A 19,932-nucleotide genomic window follows, 5' to 3' on the forward strand; every position below is an offset into this window, starting at 1 on the left:
TTTTTCGACATATGCTTGTGCTGATGATACACGCCTGATACTCTTATTCTGTATGAGTTTTACTATTTTAGAAATATTTAAATGCAATACCGTTGAAAAAAATAAGTAAAATAAAATACCGGTACTCGATCGTTAAGGTGAATCATTTGAAACATTAAAAGAATAGTCCAGGTCAAGATTTCTATTTGATATGTTAAAGAGGAACATAATCTAATCATTCTGGTGAAATTGCATTCAGTTCCTATGTACCGTTTTTGAGATAATGATAGTTGAAGTTGCCTTCTTTCGTACCAAAAGTGAACTTGGAGCAAACAGGTGTGACATCACTCTTGCACACTGATACATAATGTTTCGTTTTCCTTTCAAATTAACGTCTAATTTTATACTCCACAACATTGGAAGCATCCACAATGTGAATGTACCATAGGTATTGGTATTTTATGAACTTCACACATCCCCTATAGACAAACTACAACTCTCGTCGGGCCTTAATACACCCACCAGGAGAAGTTATCAGATTTTGTATTTTATTTCGCTAGGAAATGTTAAAGGGTTTGTCAACATCATCTTCCCGGTGCTGTTATGGTAAATTGATCTAATAAAGTTTGTTTCAGGGACATTACCTCTCTCATAGAGACTGATTGTGGTATAACACCAGATTCTGACCGATTCAACATAAGTTGCAGTTTATTCGAGCAAATTGAAACGTATAACTGGTTAAGCCTTAAATCTATAAATACACAAGTTAACTGCTTTGTTACACAATTAACATTATAATGACTAGTCTTACTGCAGGAGGCCAATTAAGACATAAAACTTTCTCTGAGAGTTCTAAACTACTTACGGTGAACATTTCATGTCGTACACGTCTGCATGATAGAGCGGGCATTTCTTGGTATCAACAATACGTCTAAGCAACAAAATATGCATGAAGATACGGCTCTGAGACAACTGCCCCCAGTTTTGTGGAAAAACCACAAAATTTCTCCTTTTTTTGGTGAGTAAAACCTGACCATTTGTTACATTAAAGGAGCCATTTGATGAGAAATTAAGCATAATGTTATTACAACTGCTCTTTTGCTGAGAAATTATTAAAATATGTTATTAAAGAGAGCCGTCTTCTTTTTAAAAGAACAAAAAACAATCAAGTAATTGAAACTGTAGTACAGAATGCAATGCACAAAAAGATAGGCCTACATTTCGTCGAAAAGTTTTCGGGCTGATTTTGTGATTTGCCTCCTCAATTCAATCGAAGTTATATGTCCCACTGTCCCTCGACGTTTATGAACGCCTCCCGTCCCTGCCCTCCGAGTAAATTGTGTTGATGCTCTTTGAGATACGACAACATGGGCATGAAAACTAAACAACTTGATCCACCTTTGAACCTCAGTTTACATCAAGACTAGTACTGTAACCATGTTATCATTACCGTGTACGTCAATTGACGTATCATGAGTCCTTTCGACAGGGACATATATATATATATATATATATATATATATATATATATATATATATATATATATATATATATATATATATATATATCACCCTGCTACCTAATATCCATAGGAAATGTTCTTGTTTATATGCGCAGGACATGCCTTGTTTTGTTCATGAAAATTTTGTTGTCGGGATATACCATTATAATTAAGGCAAACTGTTACAAGAATGTGTTTCAGCAAGGGTGGTACGGTGAATGAATAAATCATACCATCCCAAATAAATAACTTGTTTCGTCAAAGAGCGTAAAGCCCATTGCGTTACGTGTTGGATTTACCGGGTGCTATAGACTATAGGCATTCTTGAAATAGAAGAAGCTCTTCTTTTATTCGTCAGAATTTAAGCCCATTAACTTGCATTGAACTAATAGAATGAACAATCAGAAGTCGGTGAGAGCCTATCGTATTATCAGATGCCAGATATCCAGTCGTTAGAACAGTCAAGGGAATTTCGCTGTACGTTATCACCCTGCTGAATTAGAGATCATTTCTCAGCCTTTCTGTCTAAGACTGGGGTGGGCAACCTACGGCCCGCGGGCCATATGTAGCCCGCCAGTGATTTTTTGCGGCCCGTGAGATGTCTCAAGAAAAAGAAGAAAAAAAATCAATCTATTTTACATCATCACAAAAAACGAGCTAGCTGCTTAGAAGTTATCGGCACTAATGATGCCGTCAGGTAGGCCTATATTATCCCTATTAATTACCAACTGTACTGTATTGACATTATGTTTTTGTGTATACAGATTAAGTACACACACCTATTGCTTGAAAGTCCTCAGAATCAAAGGTTTGAAATCAACAGCAGGTCGTTGGTTAAGTGCAGCCCAGTCAAATTTTCACTCCTTATATCTGGCCCATTGATTCAAAAAGGTTGCCCACTTCTGGTTTAAGATCACGTGCAGTTTCAGTTCTTTCCAAGGGACGCGTGATGCTTAGTTGACATATATAATCGTCTTGATCATACGGCTATAGTATAGTCTAGATGTATTGGGGCCTGAGAGTGGATCAGTTAGTTTGGTTGCTGTATCCAGGCTGTAATTGGATGTCTTTCTTAAACAATATTGTTAAACAATATATGGAGAGTTATTAATATCAAATGACGTTCTTTGAGAGCATATGAGCCATCTGGCATAATAAATCGCAGCATTTCGTCTTTAACTTAGATGGGTGCGGTTTGGCGCTAGTTGAACCGAAGTGCCAGTATATGCTTTACATGCTGAATTATATTTAAGAGTAAATTTCATGGTGTATGGAAGTTAGAAGATCACACAGATCAAATGATCTAAATATCAGATAAAGACCAAACTTAATTATGTTACCATATTATAACGCACAGATATATTTCTTAAAAGAAGAACACCAAACGCAAAATAATATTCAAATAATCCTCCCTAATTCTTAAAACACATTCAAACTACATTATACCGAACACCGCTAATGTTTACTTGTTATTAATGGGCGGGGTGGGGTGGGGTGGGGTATAGGAGTTGCTTGTTTCCTTGCGTATTATATAATTCCACTAATATATCTATATCTCTGCTGTTATGATGAATGACGGCGCTAGTTTGAAACGATTTGCTATTTTATAGGAAATGCTGCAATAGCTTTTAAAAGCATCCGTATATTAGAAAAAAAGGTATAAAAACATGTTGGACGGTATAACACCTCTCCAAATGTCAAAGGTAGTTTGCCGGTTTGGTCTTACCCAGCCATATATAGGCTCTACCCTCTGTTGCAAATTCGAATTTGAGGAGTTGGAGGGGCGGTTTATTAAGGTTTAGGGAATTTAACTTTAATTAACGCTTGTATTGTTATGACTTTTCATGACACCATATAGGCTCTACCCTCTGTTACAAATTCGAATTTCAGGAGTTGGAGGAGGGGCGGTTTTTTAAGGTTTAGGGAATTTAACTTTAATTAACGTTTGTATTGTTATGACTTTTCATGACACCATATAGGCTCTACCCTCTGTTACAAATTCGAATTTCAGGAGTTGGAGGAGGGGCGGTTTTTTAAGGTTTAGGGAATTTAACTTTAATTAACGCTTATATTGTTATGATTTTCATTACACCATATAGGCTCTACCCTCTGTTGCAAATTCGAATTTCAGGAGTGGGGGAGGGGGCGGTATTTTCAGGGTCAGGGAATTTAAGTTTAATTAACGCTTGTATTGATATGACTTTTCATTACACCATATAGGTTCTACCCTCTGTTGCAAATTCGAATTTCAGGGAGGTGGTGGTGGTGGGGGGGGGGTGACAAAACGTCCGCTCTCGTGAGGGGTCTAATGGGAAGGGTGTCCCTCAAAATGATTTTTTGTTGTCTCGGTATAAGGGAGCTTAGATGCAAAATGCTGCTATCATTTCCATCATCGTAAATGCATTTGTGTATTAATTTGTTGTTAAAAAACGTATGTAAGCCATTTGGAAGAATATTTCGTGGTGAAGTGAAGAGATGAGTCACGTGTCCCACATGATCTCAGTGTCTGCAACCCTGTGTATATTACGATATCAAACATTAACAAATACATAAAACTACGCGTGGGTATAGGTATCCCATATCTCTATCTTTATTGATCCAAAGCACGACTATCAAGTACCGTACAACGTACGGAAATTTGACTAAAGGTTATAATCACTGTATTAAAGTTAATTTGTTCAGAGAAATGTCGTTCTGTGCTTAGTATATCTAATGAGGAAAAAATGCTTCCGAGAAGCACATCACAAAGTGCTTTAAAAACAAGTAGTCTGTCCAGTATCATATATATCTTAGGTATTGATTTTCTTTTGTTATTGAAAGTTTCTGCGAGGAGCACTTGGCTCGCTGCGACCCTCTGGCTACGCCAATATCGGCCCCCCCCCCGACCCCTCGCATCCTTCCATATCTTTAGTAATACATTACTACCGAACTATTGGTTACAACATATCCCTATCTTATTGTTTTGATATGTTTAATGTTTACCCGTATAGAAGCAAGGTCCATCTTATTTGAAGATCGTCTCATAGATGGTGATACACTCGTTAAACCTTTTCGTAAATAAAAGAAACCCCAAAAGAACCAAGTCATCCAGGTTCGGTAATCAATGTTACCTTGTATATAATGTCATGATATGTTGGTTGCATAAAATGAATCGGCCGAAAGGTTACTTACTACCTTGCTGTTCCGTTTGGACTTGGATATAGGTGTTACCATCATGTGATAATCAAACTTAAAAGAGTAGGTTAAGTTTTAGGTAATGTGTTGATTCTGGTTGGTATTTTGCCTGTACCGACTTAACAAGATTTCATTAATCTCAAGTAACTATATGAGAGGTTCGGTGATCGGATGTTTCTCATCTATATAGCAAACAAATAACACAGAAGAAATAATGTCTCTTTTGAAAAGGTCCGCCAAGATCGGCTAGTTTCATACATCATTATTGTTCACAGGACTATAAACCGGAACGCTGTTACGACTTATTTAAACTTTTCTGGTTTATTTAAATAGAATAGTTAAGGTGAGTTTAATTTGTTTATATTTGTAAAAGGTATGAAAATCACACTGATCATAGTCACTGAAAAAGCCTACTGTGCCACTTGTGCAAAATGTTATTGACATGCTTTCAAAGTTGCAATGCTACGTAGCCTAACTTATTACAACATGGAAGGAAGCCTATCCAGTATTTCTTGTTAGTGTTTATATCATCGGTGTGTGTTCTTAAACAACGCTAGTGATCATGGGCGTCCGCAAGGTTGAGCATCGAGGGGGGTGGGGTGGGGGTGGGTGGGGGTGGGTGGGGTCAAAATTTAAAAATGCTATAGCTCCCGGGGGCTTCGCCCTCTAGACCCCACTAGGGCTTTCAAATACATTCCAATGAAACTGAATTCTTCTCTCAAATGTATTTTTGTGCTTAATTTAAACATCTGAAAAGGGGAAATTTCACAGCTGAAGTCCCCAGGACCCCAAAAAGGCTTACAAATTGTACATTCCGGAGAAAACGGAGGTGACAAATATATAAAAAGCCATGTTTGAGCTTGAGAGAATATGTACTTTTCTTTTCATAGCTGCACCACTTGTTGCTAAAAGCCACCTCCCGAGCTCTATACACCCGACAAAACCGATTCAGTTTTTACGGTTAACCGAATAATTCTTTCTGAACGATCCCCACTAATTAATGGTGATAACTCGATGATCTATATAATATGACTTATATAGCAGCATTTTGAGTTTTGGTTGGAATTTTCCAAACCTAATGAGTATAACTCAAAATAAGTTTGCAATTGATCAAACTATATAAGACACTCTCCAACACAGTATACATGTAAAAGTACATTTTCGTCACTACTTGGATATGAAACTTTGATAGAGAAACTAATGAGTTACATATGGGATTTTACTTTGAACTAGTATTGAACATTAGAAATATTATCGATTTCAACTCATAAAGCTGTTTTAAGTGCATGCAAGTATATATCTTATGCAGTTCAGTGGCTTTGATACATTGAATTTATATAGTGAAAACAGTTTAGTGTTTGATGTTGTTTGATGGTGTTTGATGGTGTTAATGATGTTTGATGGTGTTTAATGGTGTTTGATGGCGTTTAATGGTGCTTGATGGCGTTTGAAGGCGTTTGAAGACGTTTGATGGTGTTTGATGGTGTTTCGTGGTGATTCATGGTGTTTCATGGTGTTTGGTGGTGTTTGATGGAGTTAATGGTGTTAATGGTGTTTGATGGCGTTTAATGGTGTTTGATGGCGTTTGGAGGTGTTTGAAGGTGTTTGGTGGTGTTTGATGGTGTTCGATAGTGTTCGATAGTGTCCGATAGTGTTTGAAAGTGTTTGATAGTGCAGTTACATGTATGATGTAAGGCTTTTTTATGCAAACAGTTTCGTAAGAAATTTTACCAATCCTATATTGAGTAATAATAAAAATAAGATTGTAATTGACCAAACTAAATGACACTCTCCGAGAGATTTTAACCAAATGAAGGTTTAAGAATAAGTATAGTTAAAGAACTTAGTTCAATCCTGAACATGTTTGTCATCCGGACAATATTTTCATAGTAACATAAACACACTCAGATCAAAGTAAACATGGGAATTTCAAAATATTTAACTTTTAATCCACTTCTTGAAATGAAATTTTGCTAGTCAAACCAATAAAACTAACAAACTCCATTGATATGAGGTTTTAGTATAAAACAGGCTGGATACTTTTTCTTAAATCAAAACCAAACTCAAACAGCTGCTTTAAAGCAAAGATCTGGCACCTTTTTGCTACTTCAGTGTCTTTTCACACGCCATCGTTGCTATAGACCACCTGATAAATACACCTTTCGCATATTTTGAGATTATGTATATACTTACTTCTAAAGTATTGAATTACGTACAGTTTGTTACCGATAGGCCACTTAACGGTTATGAACAGGATGAAAAACATGACGTCATTTCCTTCCTACTTTGACAAACACCGCTGTCGTCAAGTCAAGGAAATCTTGGTATTTAAAAAAAAATCTACACTGTTCTTATTTTTTTCTTAGTTGATTAATTAGCCTAAAGTATAGCTCTATGATGGCATCGAAATCGTTCTTTACCTTCTATAATAAGCAAACACCCGACATTCTTGTTAACAGTTGCATGTATATGGTGTAACTTGATTTGTGACTAGAAAGACTGATTGAAAGTCAATGCAACCCTAAAGTCGAGAAATTTGTATGTTGAAGGAAGAATTAAGTGAACTATATAAACATAGTACATACGAGTAAGAGAGCATAGCAATGTGCTGGTTGCAACAATTTGGGACGTGAATTAAAAAAGTAGGGCAATGCACTAGTGACTTATTTACAGCATTAACTCCAACGTACCCCCACCCTATCTCACCCACGCCAACCTCACCTTCCCGTCTCCCCCACCCCATCCCACCTACTCAACCCCACCCCACCCCACACATGAATACATCTTCATCGTACCCCGTGACCAACTCATTCATTCATTATCATTCCAGACATCCACGAGCACAGTCTTGCAGTGACGAATCCAGACTTTCTCGAAGGGAGGGAGCTTGGGGGAGGTGTGGGAGGGAGGGGGAGTCGAGTATCGGTAGAATACAAGAAAGCATCAAAGGAAAACACGGGGTGAAGAGGTTTGTTCACAATTTACCTTGTCTTAATTTCAATATTGATGTTTGCAGCTAATTTTCATGGGGAAGGGGGGACATAGGAATAAGGGAGGAAGTATCGAGCCCCGTGACTCCTCCCTGCACCGGTCCCTGTGTTGTGCCTTTCTAACATGTCCTGAATCCCTCAGTTCCTATTCAAACTTACAAATGTTTATGACTGCCCTGGAGTTATATAGATATTACTTGTGAGAGTGTTCAAAAGGGGGTGTGTGCGTGTGCGTGCTTGTATGTGTGTGCCTATTTAAGGTGACTGTAAATGTGGGGTGACTAAACAGTGCTTGTGAACTCATTTATCGTCACACTTAGATGATTTATCTTATCATAACAACAAATACCAAATTAGATAATATGTGATATGTATCACTTTTATCACCTTCCGTGTGTTGACAATATTCCCTAAGCTTTGGTTAAATTAAACGGTTTTAACACACTCTTGACACAATCTTTGACAGACCTTTAATCACTACTGTTTGGACTTTGATCCACTTAACCGGAGTAAAAATAATTAATAGTTTACAAGATAAATTATCTCTTTCTCGACGTCGTTAACAAAAATTAGAGATAGTTGATCTCCAGGCTTGCTTTTGGAGAGTTTGCAAACTTTAAAAATAATAACAATAATAATAATATAAACAAAAGGAAGTCGGGTTCAATTTATTGCCTTGCTCTTCTTCTATACTATTAAACGGGGAGTAACTTAGGTTTAAAAATCAGTCAAGCTGTGACATTCCTATAGCTCCTAGGTCGCGTCAAATTGTCTATGTTACCTATAGATTAAACTCTAACAATTTTGCATTTTCTTTCAGTAGCTATTGTTGGATTTTTTCTTTTCACTTTCAGACCGCACAGCTCCAGACAGGACAAACAAAGTACTATCTTTTGCAGAGGGATTTATCCTGAAGGAATGTTTATCTAACTTGGATTTAAAGGACTTTTTAGCAAGATGAATAAAAATCGCAAAATATGTTGTTCTTCAGTTTGTGGTGGAATCACTCTTGCCATCGGAATATTACTTCTCCCGATGACCGTTATTATTGTTGACGTCATTGTTGAACACGTAAGTAACAATGAACATTGCTCATCATTTCTGATAAAAAATGGAATAGCTTAGTCAAAGGAACTTACTACACCCTTACCCCTCCACCCCTCCCCCTCCCCCCTCTTCGTCCTCCTATCCTTACTGGTCATTGTCGAGTAAGTATACCATTATTTAACCTTACCTTATTTTGACGTCATAGCGGTGCTGTGGTAATAGTTTGGAATAAAGATAAAAAAATGACTACAGATTGATATTTTTCATCAATGTCATTTACAATAACACTTTTCGTTGAGCTTTTTTTATAATCTTTTATAATCAGCAGTTACTTTTACGACGCTTAAGCGCCCACAAATGTGGGAGAAACCCGCAAGGGCTTGTGGATTACAACTTACACGTCGGGTGGCTTCCAATTTTTTGATTTGGAATCTTTTCAATTTAGAAAGTCATTTCAGATGGGAAAACCGTAGATTGCTTTTGGATAAAAAAAACCACCTTATACTATGACCCGGCCGGATTTCGAACCCGGAACCTCCCGATTGCTAAGCCTCGTTGCTTCAAATGCCACCGCCTTTATCCACTCGGCCACAGCACCGATCTGTTGCAATGTTCTCTCTATTTCGGATCAATTGATTTCTGGGGAACCCAGTCAAATGAAACCATACCTCGCCCTCACGATGACCCCCATCCACTCATTTTCGTAGACCAATACGCCGATGCTATCTAAACTATATCAACAACGCCTCAGGACCATTTAGTTATAATCGTTTATTAATATTAGGTATCATTCAACCAATTTCCGCTCCACTGCAGAACAGCAACTCCGCCCTCTTAGCTGGACCTGGCTCATCAACCCACTCCTAAAGATTGCTTTTAATCAAGTAGCACCAATAGTTAATGCAAAAATCCCAAATCACGTGATTAATATGAGACCAATAGTATTAATTCTACTTCGACTCTAACTTTTCACTGCTAAAGAAATCAATAGATAACGGAATCATTATGTGTATACAAAGTGATATGCACAAGCCGATATTTTTTTTTTTTCATTTTTTCTTATATATAAATATATATTCATTAACCTTCACAAAATGAGGTAGGTATAACCTTAGCTTTTACAGCTCACACCTTCAAGATTTCGAACATGGTCGCCGGCTAGTTGGAATCGGGCTTGGACTGGTATTTATAGCGAGTACCCATGTATCACCCATTTAACCAATCATCCTTCTACTCCTCCCAAGTTATAACTCGAAACGATTTCACTCAGAGGCGATTACTTCAGCATTGTATTGTATTAACTTACGTTTAACACTCTGATGTTTGTGTAACAGGCGGTGATTCTCAAACCTGGTACTATTGCGTATCCTGTGTGGGTTGAGGTTCCTGTTCCATTTTACCTGCAGTTTTGGATTTGGGATCTTCAAAACCCAGACGAGTTCTTGTTAGGAGCAAAACCGCGTCTTGAGCAGAAAGGCCCCTACACTTGGACGTAAGTTTCACCATTTCAATGTTATTGTCTTTTACGCTATAATTCAACGTGAATATAAACATAGTATGGTCACACCTATCCTTTTGTTATTGTTATTTTTACTGTTGAAGAAAAGTCACAAAAGATAGAGTCTGAACAAGAAACCTAACAACTTTATTTTTGGGGGTTTTCTCCAACTTTTTTTGTCAATTTTTTCCATTCTTCAGGGAATACAGACCAAAAGATGAATCCACCATTGTGCACAACGACAATGGAACAGTCACATTCAGAAACAAAAAACAATTTATCTTTAATCGAGACATGTCAGTGGGACCCCAGACGGATACAGTCACCACAATCAACATTGCCGTCTTCGTGAGTGTATAACCTATACGTTCTACTATCAATTTAATCGAGAAATGCCGATAATAATAATTTATAAGAAGTAGGCAAGAAAACCATTTTAACAAATACGTATTCTTTTACTTCCTTATTCATTATTCGCAGTCAATATTGATATGGCCTTCCTCTTTCTTCGAGACTTGAAACAACTAAACAAACACAAAAAGTTGATCTTGACCGTAAACTGCTTGTTTGTTTGAGAAAATGTCACAACTGGAGGGGTTGTAAAGGACAAATATTTCGCCGAGTATAGGCTCTGCAAATATCAATCAATCCGTATTTACTCACCACTAAAGGCTTCTATAGGTTTTATCGTTATGTTCCAAAATTCAATCTAATCGAAAATGTATAAAAGTCTAACAACGTGTTGCATATATTAGACGAAAATACAAAATTAATATAATTTTGACAAAACATTGCGGTAAATCTGATGAATCTGATTTGCAAACTGAACAAGGTTTGAAGAAAAAAAACTTTAATTTTCTTAGAGAGTACAATTTATATCATGATTGTAATGTGAGGAATTAAGCCTGTCTTAAAGTTCTGCGGTGCGTGTCATACGTGTTATTTAACACGGATGAATACGATGTATACCAATTATGTGCGCCCAACAGGTTTTTTGCTACTTTGCTCAACTACATGTATGTATTGGTATAATTGGTCTTACTTCAGTACGGGAAAGAGTTATCAATTCCCTCAACAGAATGTTAGGAAGGAAGGTAACAACCCCCCCCCCCAACTCCCCCATCCTCTCAGAAATAAAAGCATGATTTACCGAAAAAGATGTTGGCGTAAATTGCTCATATTGGTAACCCGTAAACGTCTATATGCAACGTGTATCATGTAAATTGTCCCCCTCCCCCCCGTCCCCCTACAGAGGTCCATTCCTTGATAATCAAGTACTTTAAACCCTTAAAGTTTAAACTTAATGCGATATCATTGTTCCAAACGGCATTCGATAATAACGCTGTATCGGTTTACTCGTTTATTAATGAATTTTGATGTAATATTCCTGTCATAATACAATCCATTTTCAATTGTCTCTCATGCTAATGTATAGGCGGTGGCTCATATCATACGATATCAACCAAGAAGACGTAAAGCACTCTGGAATATCATCCATCAGAGATCAGGTGCTCAGCCAATCGTGACTACAACAGTAGAAGAGATACTCTGGGGATATGAGGATGACTATCTTAAACTAGCACAAGAACTCCTAGGAGAGGATGTCATACCTCTTACACACTTTGGAATCATGCTAGGGGTACGTCTCATGGGGGAATGTGTGTGTGTTGGTGGGTGGGGGCGGGTAGTTTTATCCTCAATCGAAGGATTGAAGGGGATAAGAAGATGCCTATATACCCTTAACTATAGCAAGGTCTCTTAGTAGAAGATAGTTATTATAAGAAGAAAATCTGGGGGTGGACGGGAGGGGTAGTGAGGAGGGTCATTTACACTCAATGGAAGGTATGCATTATGGTGTGAAGGTAGCTGCAAATTATCTATATGCACAGCACAAGACCTGTTGAGAGAGGGTGACATCGCTCCTGTTACACTCTGTAGAATCATAAAATCATTTATAAGGGCAAGCAGTGGGCCCGTAGTGGGCTGTCACAAGGCAATGGTATTGGGAATTTTTGGGGTAGGTGTAGTTTAGTCCCGATCGAAAGAATGCTATAGGGATATGCTATGGATAGGAATATTCAAATATAACACATAAATCTGTTAGGGAAAGGTATACACTACCTGTTACACACCTTGCAACATTGTTCAGGGTAAGTCTTAGACACGTGACGAGCTTGTCACACAAGGGCGGCGGAAGCACTTTTAATCTGGGGGGGGGGGGGGGCACCAACGTCGAAGGGCACTTTGCAGAAATTCGATTGGACTGATGCAGCCTGATATTTAGTACCCTTTATAACTCTTATTGTATTATCTTATTTGCGTATAAACATCACTCCATCAACGCCACCCCCCCCCCCCTCAAGGAAACAATACATACTAGCACTGCAATATCTAATGTGCAAATTGGGAAACAAGGAAAAAGACAAAATGAGGTGAAATCATTATAAAGTCCAAGTCCCTGCACTCGCGATCGATACATGCATGAAAGCAAATGTAATATGTCAAAATACTGAAAGAAAAATAATTTTCTATGTGTTTTTCAATGGTTAAACTCAGTGGCGGAGCTAGGGGTATTGGTCAGGAGGGGCGAGAATGGTCTGCAGAGGCGCTTTCGACACTATCTAAGCGGAGCGCCACCACAGGTTGGCGCGTAGCGTACAGAAATTTTTTGAGTAAAGATACCCCCTAGATCGCCGGAAATGACCCTTTCCGGGCCTGGCTAATTTGCAGATAAACGAAGAATAAATAGGTGTCATCGCCAAATTACACCCCAAAAAGGTGACAAACGTCAATAGGTAGACGAGAGCGCAATAAAAAAAGTCAATAATCGCGAATAAGTAAAAAGTGGTAAAGAGCTGAAAGGGAGCCAGCAGTCCATTTGAGTCCGTCAGGGGGGGGGGCATCCGCCCCCCCCCCCCCACTGACTGTATGGACGCTCCGCCACTGGTTAAACTGATATTATTATGATCTTTATTATTGTAACGACTTTCCCAATAATTATAACAACACGGCAAATGATTGTATGTTATTGGCATGCGATGTAATAACCAACGCATGCCTATATGATATGCACATTGAAACGTTAAACTCGCGCGTAGCGCGCGAAAAATGTTGGTAATATTTTTCGGGCAAGTCGTTACAGCCCCCCCCCCCCCCCCCAAATCAAATTGGGCTCCTGCGCCTGTGGTAGTAAACATTTAAAACTTCCCGAAATATTTCATTCGACGTGGGTTTCGCTTTGTAAACTCTTTTTAATTTAGAAATTTTTATGTAGAAAAAGGGCACATTTTTAACCTGAGGAAAAGTGGGGGGGCACGTGCCCCCTGTGCCCCCCCGGTTCCGCCGCCCTTGTTGTCACATGGGAAGGGAATCCGAGGGCGAATGAAGGGGTATAGGTTCACTGTCGAGTACTGCGAAATGCTTCTATGTTGTTTATTTATTTTTCGATTGATTACTTTTCCAAATTTTCCTATTTGACTATCTGTAAGATAAAAGTTAAATTCAACATATTTGTTAAGTCGATTAAAAAAAATGCAGTCACGTGATGTTATTACCCTCAGCAAAACAACTCGGATGACGGACTTTGGAACGTTTTCACTGGAGAAACTGACATAATGAAAGTCAACCTCATAGAAAAATGGAATGGAATGACAGAGCTACCGTACTGGACCACACCAGAAGCGCGAATGATAAACGGAACAGGTAAAGATATTTTCCATTTAAGCTTCGTGAAACGTGACACATGTACTGACAACCAGAAGACATTCTTGTGGAGCAATAAGTGGGCATTCAGTGATATGTCATACAAATCACTAAGCCTGTGCAATTACTGTAAGAATATTGAAGGTATACTGCTATGAACTACCATAGGTAAATCAATTGCCACCCAACCCACCCCACCCGCCCTCTCGTTCTACTACCGTGAAAAACTTTGTTCTGATGTTCTTTGCAGAGATGAACAATCATTCCGATATGCGTGTTGAGAAAGAGAAAACTGTAGTCAAACATCTTCTCTACCAGTGTCACGGTTCCAGTGGCGTGCACAAGGGAGAGGGGGGGGGGCATCGAAAGTGGGAGGGGAATGGTTCAGTCGGGGAATTTTTGTTATTCAGCCGGGGAAGAATTAGATCATTGATACCGGTGTAAACCACCCCACAAATATCAACACTCTTGATATTTGTGGGGTGGTTTACACCGGTATCAATGATCTAATTAATAGCCAAATATGCCTCATCTGCACCATTTGACGCCGAGCTCTTCGATTTTTTTTCTTCCCATTTACATGGGAGTCGCATTTATTGCCGTATGCACTTCTGTCAAACTTTCTTCCACTTTAGATGGCACAGTACAGCATCCGTTTGTGAAGAAAGAAGAGACATTTTACGCATTCATCCCTCTAGCTTGTAGGTGAGCAAAACAAGTTAACTACAAAATAGATTGATACATTTCATATTTCTTGCAGTCGGTTCGTTTCTTTCATACTAAAGTTTACTGGCGTTAGGGTGCACCATTTGGCACAATTAGTTTTTTTATAACTGTCCTTTCATGTCATGCTGCAAAGCACTTATACTGACAGTATGATCAGTATGATAATCCTGTTTATATCAGATAAGGTTATAGGAACTGTTCATACTGTCAATACAAGTGCTTCGATATTATATGGACAAGCATATGGGAGGACAATCAAGACTAGTATTATAGCATTATGAGATTGACCTATGTGTCTTCATTGTATGCAACCGTTCGTGAGAGTGTAAATGATGTTTGTGTGTGTTGGCGTATCTGGGGTGTACTTGTGTGTATGTTAAGTGTCTTGATTCATAGCAGCATTTTGGGACAGGGGATCGTGGAAGGGGATCCCTCTACTTCATTTATTGTCTTCACCCTTCCAGACCATATGTAGTGCAATATACATCACTGTATCGTCTGTGTGTTGTACGATAGGCTTTATGCATACCCGGCTATGTCCTCCTCTCAGAGCCCCCCCACCCCCAACCACCACCGTCGCAAAACGCCCACTCCAGCTCTTGACTCCATGAAAAAACAACTTATTCAAACGATTTTCATTACATCATTACAAAATTGTTAGCAATACTGTTATTGCTGGTAATCCCAGTTATTTATGGAAAGGTGTAGGCCCTATCCTCTACAGAAGTTACATACCCATCAATAACTGAAGAACTCCTAAAGTAGTTGTCCTTTTTCTATTCACCCTGTTCGCAGAACTGGTGCAGCTGTATACGAGGAAGACAGAAAATATCATCGTGTGCCAGTGCTACATTACGTACAACCGGATTGGTTATTTGCCAGTCCTGATATTAATCCCGATAATATTGGCTTTTGCGTCCCAGATGAATTTACATGTCCACCGTCGGGACTCGTGAATGCCTCAGTATGCTTCTTCCGTGAGTTGTTTGATATCGTAATGTTTTCTCAAGTTTATTCTCTCCCTATTTCCACATCTAGACCGGAAGTGAGAGGGTCAGGGGGTACAGCCCGAGGGCCCGTGGTCAATAAAGGGCGCAAAGGAACTTACGGTTGGCCCGAAAAATATGGGATAAAGAATATTGTATTGTCATTTTCATAATATACTTAAGGGAAAATGCATAGTGAGGAAACTGTGGGGGGGGGGGGTGGCCGATGACAGATTACTGCCCGCGTGGCACGACCTGACTTTCGATACCGCCGTCACTATCACACGTAGGTCTACATCACTGTCTTGTAATATCAAAATATCGACCAACTACCATCCTCTCATCAAGCCCTACTCCAAAATACAGGTATTTTGCCCATGTTTTAAACAGTGATAACCAGCTTATGAGGAGTCATGTTCAGCCTTCATTCATGGGAAAGTTTTTCGAAATAAAGCAGAAAATTAACATTGCATTAGAACTTTTTTTTCCCCTTCAAATATGATCATTCAAGACAATGAACTTTGGTCACGAACATGCAAGCGTTACCTCACCAACTGATATTATCTTCAGTCGCATTCGGTTCCTTTGATCAGAATCATTGTAATTATATAGGGGAATGTAGTACCGGTATATGTCTAATGAAATATCACGCTCAGGTCAGACGAGAGGGGTAATGGGAAATATACAGCCAGCCTCCTCGGACCCCTGATATAGGGGCAAGGGGAATTATTGGATAAAAGATAACATATTCTGATGTTCATATACTGTAGGCCTACTTGAGAAATAATGAAGACTTCAAGAATAGGCCCAGGGCATATAATTGACCTCGGGACCGGACCTAGCTCTTGGCAATCCACGAACAAACAGACACACCACTAACCGAGAATGTGATTAAATATGTTCTAGAAACTCACACTCCTCCCTCACCCATTCCGCCCTCCTATACATGATATACGGCTTGGCCAATATGACGTTAAAGTGACATCTATACCAATAAACCATTGTTTTTATATGTTGTTATTATTTTAGATGCTCCGGTCTTCCTTTCCACTCCTCACTTTCTCTATACGGAGCAGAGTGTATTGGATATGGTTGAAGGCATGGCACCTAATAAAGAAGAACACCAAATCGCGGTAGATGTGGAACCAGTAAGTTATGCATATTCATATGCATATGCATATTCATGAATCAGGAAGAAACAACCACTCAATTATCACAGATAAGCTTAACTGTATAAGGATATATCCTATAGAAAGAACATTTCCATAAAAAATATAGTAAAAGTACACTTCCTACGCATGTATCCTTCACAAACAGGAATATTTCGTACGGATATTTCCATAGCAAGAGTGTGAAATATTGGCTACTGTATACCTAAACTGATTAATATTTTACAATATTTCAATGCTTTAAATTTACCATGTCGCCTATACTTTATAAGAGAAAAACTGTTTCGTCATTTTTATTTATTTTCTCCATAAATTGGAAAATTTGTCCTGTTTGCATGTTTTCAGAATTGCAGCAATTCGATTGCGTATTTAATAATTAAAGTGATATTTATTTGCCAGATTTCCGGTGCGACAATGAAAGGAGATATCAGAGCTCAGGTCAATGTTTTCATCAGAGATTATGACTTCGTTACGTAAGTTACCGTAGAGATAGTTGTTATAGATACAGGCAGGATGGTCCAGTGTGGGCAAACTGGAGGGCTGTATGGAAGGAAATTGTGATGTACCCCCCCCCTGGATTCGGTCCTGAGGCTCCTGATTGGCAACCCCGGCAGAGAAATGGCTATATAGCAATCACCACTAACTGTAAGGCCTGAGTTGCTCAGTTGGTAACGTACGATGCTTGTAATCCTGACGTCACTGGTTTAAATCCCATTCTAGCCAAGCATTACTTCTTTGCTCTTGGCAAGTTTTATTGCTAATTTTCATCCTCGTTGCGACCCTCCCTGATCGCTCCCCAAACAAAGAAAATGAAAACTGCTAGAAAGTAAAATAATGGTCACTTAAGCTCAAAACATCAACCAGCGTTCTTCTGTCAACGTTAAAACCATATCTCTGCACTCAACCTATATATATATATATATATATATATATATATATATATATATATATATATATATATATATATATATATATATATATATATATATATATATATACATATAAAAATTTAATGTATTTTCTTATTTTAATTTTCAGTGGTTTAGAGACTATCCCGACGGCTTATTTTCCAATACTTTGGCAGAATGAGGTATGTGAGTAAAGATGGAACGTGGTACCTCATAATGATACCAAATAGCTCATTAAGTTGATAGTAATGATAACGTGCACTGTTTACTGATGTGTGGTTTATCAGTTATATTACTGAAATCAACTGACATTAATAAATTTAAGCTTATCTTATACCGCATCAAGGTTCATCTAGTACATTGTAGTTTATTTAACAACTTCTAATTAACGGTTTGTTACTTCATATACATATTGGACATTACAAAGTGATACAAAGACTTTTTTCTTTGAAAATTAACACACTTTAGTTTCAAGGTGTAAAACCTTTATAAACCTATTGTTTCGCTATGTATCGCATAAAGCGAAAAGAAAAAGATGAAACAACGATATTTTGTGATCGAGAGTTAATATCTACAACCGTCTTGAATCTCTCCACCACTGCCCCTCCCATTCCTTCCCCTTTACTCCACCCCTTCGTCTAACTGGTATTTCATAAAGTCTTTCCCTCCCATTCCCTTCACTCCACCCGGTCGTATAACTGGTATTCGTCAATTATTTCCGAAGGGTAAATCCTCTTCAAATTAATCTCTATTTATCTCTAAACAGAGTGCAGGCGTACCAGAAGACATTGCGCGGGAATACTTCTTGAAGACTCGCCTTCCTCTCATATTGATCGTGGTGATCACGTCTCTACTTCTAGTGGGAGGAATAGGTTTATTGGTATGGCTAGGAATTCTCTTGTATGACAAGAACAAACAGGACCCAAAGGTATGTGGCGTATATTTACTCTGCAGTGACCAAACTTGTTCATCATCATAGCCAAACTTTCCATGCAAAAACTTTCCCCTTTTATTTATCGACCTTGTTTCATTTCCAGCAGAGTGGCGATTGGCCTCTACCGTATGTGATCTCCTTGTCTTTATTGTAGTGCGCCTGCGCGCTTCAATACGTTACCTACGATCCCTGCATGACTGGACGTTGAAACTTCAAGTTTCAAATAGTCTCTGTACATTTGCAGTTTCAGAGGCTACCTGCGTAGGCAACTTATTCTGAACCCGTCACGGCGCTCACAAGCGCCCTCACTTTGTAGGCACCTACATGACTATACTCCCTGGTGTGTTGTCTGCCCAAAAATAATCACTATGGGCGACCGAAAATTCTTCCTAATACTGCAAGCACTCCACGTACGCGCACTACACTACTGCGTATTTGCCCGCAAATGCAGTTCTGGTTGATCATTCTGTTTTCTTGTTCTTCAGATGATATCAAACAAATCCGAACATGCATTAGAAGGTAAGGTCAATCCTTCAGTGCAGGTCAAGGACGAGAAGAAAGCTGACCACGATCCATATGAAGATATTCAAAAATCAGATAGCAAGATGGATGTTCTGTGAACGGATATGACGTCAGTGTTATACCGGAAGTAGCTGAAATAGTACTGAAGTTACCAACAGTTATGTAAAATATAACATGTTATTAAGTTCATTTTAATGACAACCTATATATGTATATAGAAATTAATGTATTGAAAGAATTCATGGATAAAATGAGCATTCCCATCGTTTTGGCATGTCTATTTGAAAAGATCAAGGCAGCAGTGAAGGTCTAAGCTTATCATAGTGAACCTCCAACAGGGTTCATCAGCGGTTCAACAGCGGTCCTAGTATCGCGGAACTAGGTAGGACAGAAATGACACTGACATCTCAGTGTTGATTTAGGGCGATGCTGCTTTAGTAGACTGGTATAAGCCTATATGGATTGGGCCGAAAGAGACAGGATTAAACTGACTTTGGTGAGGAGTGAGTTTTGCGAAAAATGTATATATTCAAATTTGTATCTATCTATATATCGGTCCATATGTTGACGAAGTCGTTATTGAAGTTACTGACAACCATACATGAGGGGGTGGGTGGGCGGGGGGGGGGTGGGTGGGTAGGGAGGAGATTACGTCCATCTGTATGGGAATGTCTAAAGTAAAATGCACGCCGCTCCAACAAACGAACGAACGAACAAAGATTGTATCCTGCAATGTTGATGACGTAAGCAGCACTTCGGAAATAAACTAATGACACGGAATTACTTTTAAAGCAT

The 19,932-nt window shown here is 38.7% G+C and overlaps 1 protein-coding gene across 4 annotated transcripts; it reads left to right on the forward strand.

The window, feature by feature from the left end:
* Nucleotides 1–1,918: 1,918 nt before the first annotated feature.
* Nucleotides 1,919–19,740, forward strand: LOC139979994 (platelet glycoprotein 4-like). Of its 4 annotated transcripts, none has more exons than XM_071991317.1 (14): nt 1,919–2,178; nt 7,486–7,623; nt 8,500–8,716; nt 10,027–10,184; nt 10,391–10,538; nt 11,626–11,829; nt 13,751–13,892; nt 14,528–14,597; nt 15,414–15,595; nt 16,634–16,752; nt 17,173–17,246; nt 17,812–17,863; nt 18,448–18,609; nt 19,101–19,740. In XM_071991317.1, exons 3-14 carry the CDS (start codon nt 8,603–8,605, stop codon nt 19,233–19,235), a joined length of 1,560 nt encoding a protein of 519 aa, XP_071847418.1. In that variant the 5' UTR covers nt 1,919–2,178; nt 7,486–7,623; nt 8,500–8,602; the 3' UTR covers nt 19,236–19,740. The 4 variants fall into 4 exon arrangements, with proteins under 4 accessions (XP_071847418.1, XP_071847417.1, XP_071847420.1 ...); XM_071991316.1 differs by lacking the exon at nt 1,919–2,178 and adding an exon at nt 4,526–4,998; XM_071991319.1 differs by lacking the exons at nt 1,919–2,178; nt 7,486–7,623 and adding an exon at nt 4,526–4,998 and having other exon boundaries at nt 8,466–8,716.
* The last annotated feature ends 192 nt before the right edge of the window (nt 19,741–19,932 follow it).

Source organism: Apostichopus japonicus, chromosome 14 (assembly GCF_037975245.1).
Source record: "Apostichopus japonicus isolate 1M-3 chromosome 14, ASM3797524v1, whole genome shotgun sequence".
In the NCBI taxonomy this organism is placed as follows: domain Eukaryota; kingdom Metazoa; phylum Echinodermata; class Holothuroidea; order Aspidochirotida; family Stichopodidae; genus Apostichopus; species Apostichopus japonicus.